The 5,040-nt window shown below is 38.9% G+C and overlaps 1 protein-coding gene across 1 annotated transcript in view; it reads left to right on the plus strand.

Annotated features, from left to right (window-relative positions):
* Positions 1-5,040, plus strand: part of ptprn2 (protein tyrosine phosphatase receptor type N2) — a gene marked incomplete at its 5' end in the record, with an annotated part of 140,991 nt that overhangs the window by 119,414 nt on the left and 16,537 nt on the right. Inside the window, 2 exon segments of the mRNA XM_014013339.1 lie at positions 1,797-1,944; positions 3,954-4,027. Coding sequence (XP_013868793.1) covers positions 1,797-1,944; positions 3,954-4,027 — 222 coding nt within the window.

A 5,040-nucleotide genomic window follows, 5' to 3' on the forward strand; every position in this document is an offset into this window, starting at 1 on the left:
ATATATATATATATGAATTTGGAATGCAATCGATTCAGGGCATCGTTTGAATAGAATGGGATGCAATTCAGAGTGCACGCATTGAGTGCATGGAGATGTAATATTGGTAGGGGAGGTGGGATGCTGTCAGGCTGGCGAGCTGAGAGTACTTGTGTGGGGTGATGGGAGCATCATGGTGACAGGCTCTGTCAAGTGGCCATAATGGCAGGCTGTCATGTTGCTGGGAAGACAGCGCTGCGGGTTTGTGTGGACGATGCACAACTCGACATGTGCAGGAATACATCAGAAACAATGTTTTCTTTAAATAACCGAATTTAAAACATGGAGAAAAACACCAAACAAGACGTTTCACTCGGATGTTGAACACATTAAAGCAGCAGTTCAGCTCTTTTAAAGTGGGAGTTCTGTGGAAAGGTTATGATTGGCTGATATCCTAACTGTTATAAACATCTTATTGAACGACCTCACGGTGGACTAACAGGGTGGAATGAGACCAAAAACCAAAGTGGATTGCTTTTGCTTTCAAACAAATCCAATCTCCAAAGTTTCTGTTTGAACTTGTTTACATCATCATCAGTTTTGCATTACAAGTTTTGGCTCTGCACAAGCTAACTGCTAGCCTATAAATGAAAAAAATGAAAGTCTGTTTCTTGAAACTGTCATCATTCAAAGACCTATTTTATTAATGTTCACAACCTGTCCACAGAACCCCACTTCAAAGATTCTCCGTCAAATCTAGATTTCAATTGAATGCAGAATTTGTAACRCTTTTATAAGTCATCTAATACCCTTCAGCAGATCTTATGAATCATGAATCATCAGAGGGTAATTGCCTCTTATGTGCTGGACAAGCCTATTTGTGATTATCATCCTAATTGTATAAATTCTGCAGCAGATTTCCCTCTTGACAGACAGGAATGAATGAATGAATCGGACGYAAGAAATGGAGTGTCACCTCCCTGCTCGGCCTACCTATATACTGCTTTTAATACGGGATAAAACCCCAACACATCTGGGTATCACTGTCATTGTATTAGCCTGCTGATCCCTGACATCAGTTTATGAGTCTGTAATCTTCCGTCTCACACAATAGCAGACTGAACCATCTCACCCCCGTCAGGAGGGGAGCCATGATACAGGAGAGGAAACGGAGCCACGWTGCCATGCTGAAGGAAAAAAAACTGTACAACTCTAAGCTCCCCAAGACTTGCCCTGGTTTAGCAGAATAGGCCTTCACCCCTCCCCCCRTTTTCTTTTTCCATCTTTGTCTCTCTGGCGAATTCAATTTTGTCTTCTCCAAGCGACRGCTTAAACGCAGACAATCTTATCAGCGGCTGTGCAAGCAGTGAGGGACGTGATTGAAACACCCCTGAAGTATTTCCAATGCAGACAAACCTTTCAGGAGTCCTAATAGTGTGTGGGTTTTTCCTCAGGCACACACACAAATATTCCAACATTAGCACACTTTCTCCACCTTGATCTCGCAATTGGTACAATACACACAAGCTTGAGATAATGCCGCTCTGTGAGTGCTGATCATGGCTTTAAAAGATGGATTTACTTGTTTATTTATTGTTGTTGAAATATAATTATAGATAAGGATTTATCACCAGAAACCTCAAGTGTGAAAAAGATGAATTGTTATAAGAGTCTTGGTTGTTTAAGTCAAATTTTCTCATAAAAGAATTTTTTTTTAATTCTTTTACTGCTGCAGTATCAGAACGAGACGTGTCCTGATGCACGGCTCTGGTTTGTTGTCTAAAATGGTGGCTGAGGTGCTGTCTGTTTTCCTCCAGTCCTACATGGAGGACCACTTGACGAACAAGAACCGTCTGGAGCGTGAGTGGGAGGCGCTGTGCTCCTACCAGGCCGAGCCCAGCACCTGCAGCGTAGGCCAAGGCGAGCAGAACTCCAAGAGGAACCGCTCCGACGCCGTGGTCGTATGTAAGTCAGACGTAAAGCTTTCATGAATGTTACGTCCACGTCGCTCCGTCGCTTTTTGTTCACATAGTTTTTGCTCCAAAGAGCAACATTTTACCAAAGAGGTAAACAAGATAAATCAACCCAAATATCTTCTCAAAATTAATACGTTTTGTCGCTCTTCTAGCCAAGGAGCTTTTTCTGTGACTGCTTTTTTCTTGCTAATTCTGAATGATCCTGAATAAGAACTAATTACTAAGAGTTTTATCAAAATAGAAAGTATCAGTAGTTTTCACTACAGCAGCTCCAAATAAATTTCCTTTTTTTACTTTTGTCCTCTCTTAACTGAATAACTCAACTTTGTAAAGCTAAAAACATCCATCTTAAAAATATCTATCAACAATTGTGCTGTTTATCCAAATAATTCAATAGTTTAGAAAAAATGTGTTGCATTTGTTTTAACTGTTATCGTTTGACTTTCTCAGTGCTATCATACTTAAATACTAATACACGATACACAAATCTGATCTTTTGTAAACGTTTTTACAAAAAAAAGTCTTTCCAACCTTGCACTTTATGTTTATAATGTAATCTTTTTGTGCGTTCCCTTTGTACCTTTTGCAAAGCTGACATTTTAAAATAAATGTGCTTCACGCTCAAACCAGCAGTGAAGAGCTTTTGTCTGCTCGTTATGACAAGAAGAACACAGTCTTTGCATATGATTATGGAGTAGCCTTTACAGGTTGTAAACTGCTTGTCCCTGTCATCCATCACTTTGTCCCTCAGCCTTGTATTTAAATCAGCAGCAGGAGGAAGTTTACTTGGGTTCCACACGAGGCAGAGGCTTTATAGCAACACTTGGTCTTTGCTAAAAGTATGGCAGGCAAACTAATTTTAGTCTGAAATGAAAATAATAAAAAAAAAAAACATCTACAGATGCACAGTGCTATATTTCTATTAACTGTCAGGGTTTCAATCCACATTTTTTAAAATAGTTTTGGAAAAAAATTGGATAGGATCTAGAAAAAAAGGATGGTAATAGAAACAGATTTTGTTAAAAAGTGACTTCTTGTTTGCGTTAGAAACATGTCCAACACCAGCTTACATTAAACAGCTTGCCCAGATGGATTAGAAAAATCTGATTTAGCTTTGTTTTATTTATTTTATTATTTAATGTTTTTGGCCAGTTTTTCTTAGTTTGTTCTTCTTAAAGGCTTTTTTTGATATTCACCATCGGATCAGCTTTGTTTATTCTGATCATAGTTTATTATTTATGGTCAGTTTATTATTTAWTTTTGTCATAGTTCATCTCGGCCACCAACTTGTGACATCTCTGAACGACATACCTAAATCAGTTTTTTTTCGCAAGTTCTCAAAAGTTCAATTACAGATTAAATTTCTAAACTACAGTTAACAAGAATTAGAAAAACAGAAATTATTCTATTAGAATGACTTAGAATGTATTTTTTTTAAAAAATATTGAACCGCTGGGTCTGAAAAGTGAAGCCAATGATTCAGCACCTTAAATCTCCTTCAGTTTTTCTAATGGCCAACAGAGGGCRAAACTAAATGTTTCTCATCAGATTTATAACTGAATAAATTATCTTAGTCATTAATTTCAAGCTTTCTTGAACACATCACAATGTTAATCTGATGAATTACAGTCCTGTTTACTGGAGTTGTGGTAGCTCAGTGGGCGGTGCCAGTCTTGTAATCTTAAGGCTGCTGGTTCGAGCCCAGGTTCCATCAGGGTTCAGGTTAACTTTATCTCTATGCTGGTTCAAAGGAAGGTTTTAGAGATCACAACTTTCGGCTTTATTAAGATAAAATGTTTTTTTTTTTTGTTTGTTTTTCCTCTTGAAACACTCAGAAGTTCAGAACGGTGTGTGTTTGTGTGTCTGATGAAAGTCCGGAGAAACTGCACATCCTTTTGGATTCACACTCCTGTGTTGCTCTTCAGAAGTGTGTCGTTGCTGTGCAGGGAGCCAAAAGTGTTGAAACACAAACAGATGAATAATGCATCTTCGTTGCAGATGATCATTCCCGGATCACCTTGAAAGCGGAGAATAACCATGGCAACTCGGATTACATCAATGCAAGTCCAATCGTGAGTATTGTTAATTATGGTTTTGCATTTGGTTTGACATCAATCGTTTCTGAAGCTTTTTTCTTTTTCTGACTGCAGCACCTGTTGTTGAATTGGACTTGTTCCTCCAAATTCCACGTCTTTATTGGTTTATTTGTTTTTAATCCCACTTGAATTCCATTTGTGCTGTCAGATGCAGCTCATTAATTTCAATCTATATAAAAATATAAATTATATCTGCATATTTCTGATTGATCATATACATTTAGYGCAAATAATGAAAGATCTCAGTGCTAGAGAGGGTTATTTTTGTGAGTATGTTTTTTTTGTTTGTTTTCTTTTGTTTTTTTCACCAAAACATTGTCAGTCATGATTTCCCCTGAGGCTGCCGAGAAGGGATTCCATCAAAGAGAGCAGGAAGCAATGCATTTCAAATCCAGTGCCAAAAATTTCTGAGGAGACAGATGAGGGGAGGGGGTGAGGGGCACGCACAGCTGCTCTAAAAGGCCATTACTCTTCAGAAACAAACAATAGAGGCCTGCAGAGGCTGTGTTTATCCCTCCTCTTTATGAAAAATCACTTTTATGAAGCGAGGTCTGGAGCTGATTGACATAAAATACAAATGAACAAGTAATTGATTTTGATGTAGGTTAAAAAAAAGTTACAGTTTATGTGTGGTTGAAAGGAGAAGAAGTTCCCAGCAGATGTTGACGGTGGGTGAAGTCGTGGCAGATGCAGGAGGGTAAAAAGGGCAATAATTACACTACAGAAGAGACCCCCCACCTGAGCCGAGCGAACCTGTGACGACTCAGTCTGTCAGAGTGGTTCCTTCCTCCTCATTAGCTTCTGGGGCCACAGMCTATATAATCTGCCACCTTTTTTTTTTCGCTGGGAACCTGAGGTCAGAGAGGTGAAGTRAAGGGGGTGATCTTTGGGTGTGGGGTGGAGCATCCACACTGTGACCACTCCCTCATGTACAGCATCATTAACACTTCAGAGGGATGTACCTTAACACACACACACACAAATATATA

The sequence above is a fragment of the Austrofundulus limnaeus genome, unplaced genomic scaffold (assembly GCF_001266775.1).
Source record: "Austrofundulus limnaeus strain Quisiro unplaced genomic scaffold, Austrofundulus_limnaeus-1.0 Scaffold100, whole genome shotgun sequence".
Classification (NCBI taxonomy): domain Eukaryota; kingdom Metazoa; phylum Chordata; class Actinopteri; order Cyprinodontiformes; family Rivulidae; genus Austrofundulus; species Austrofundulus limnaeus.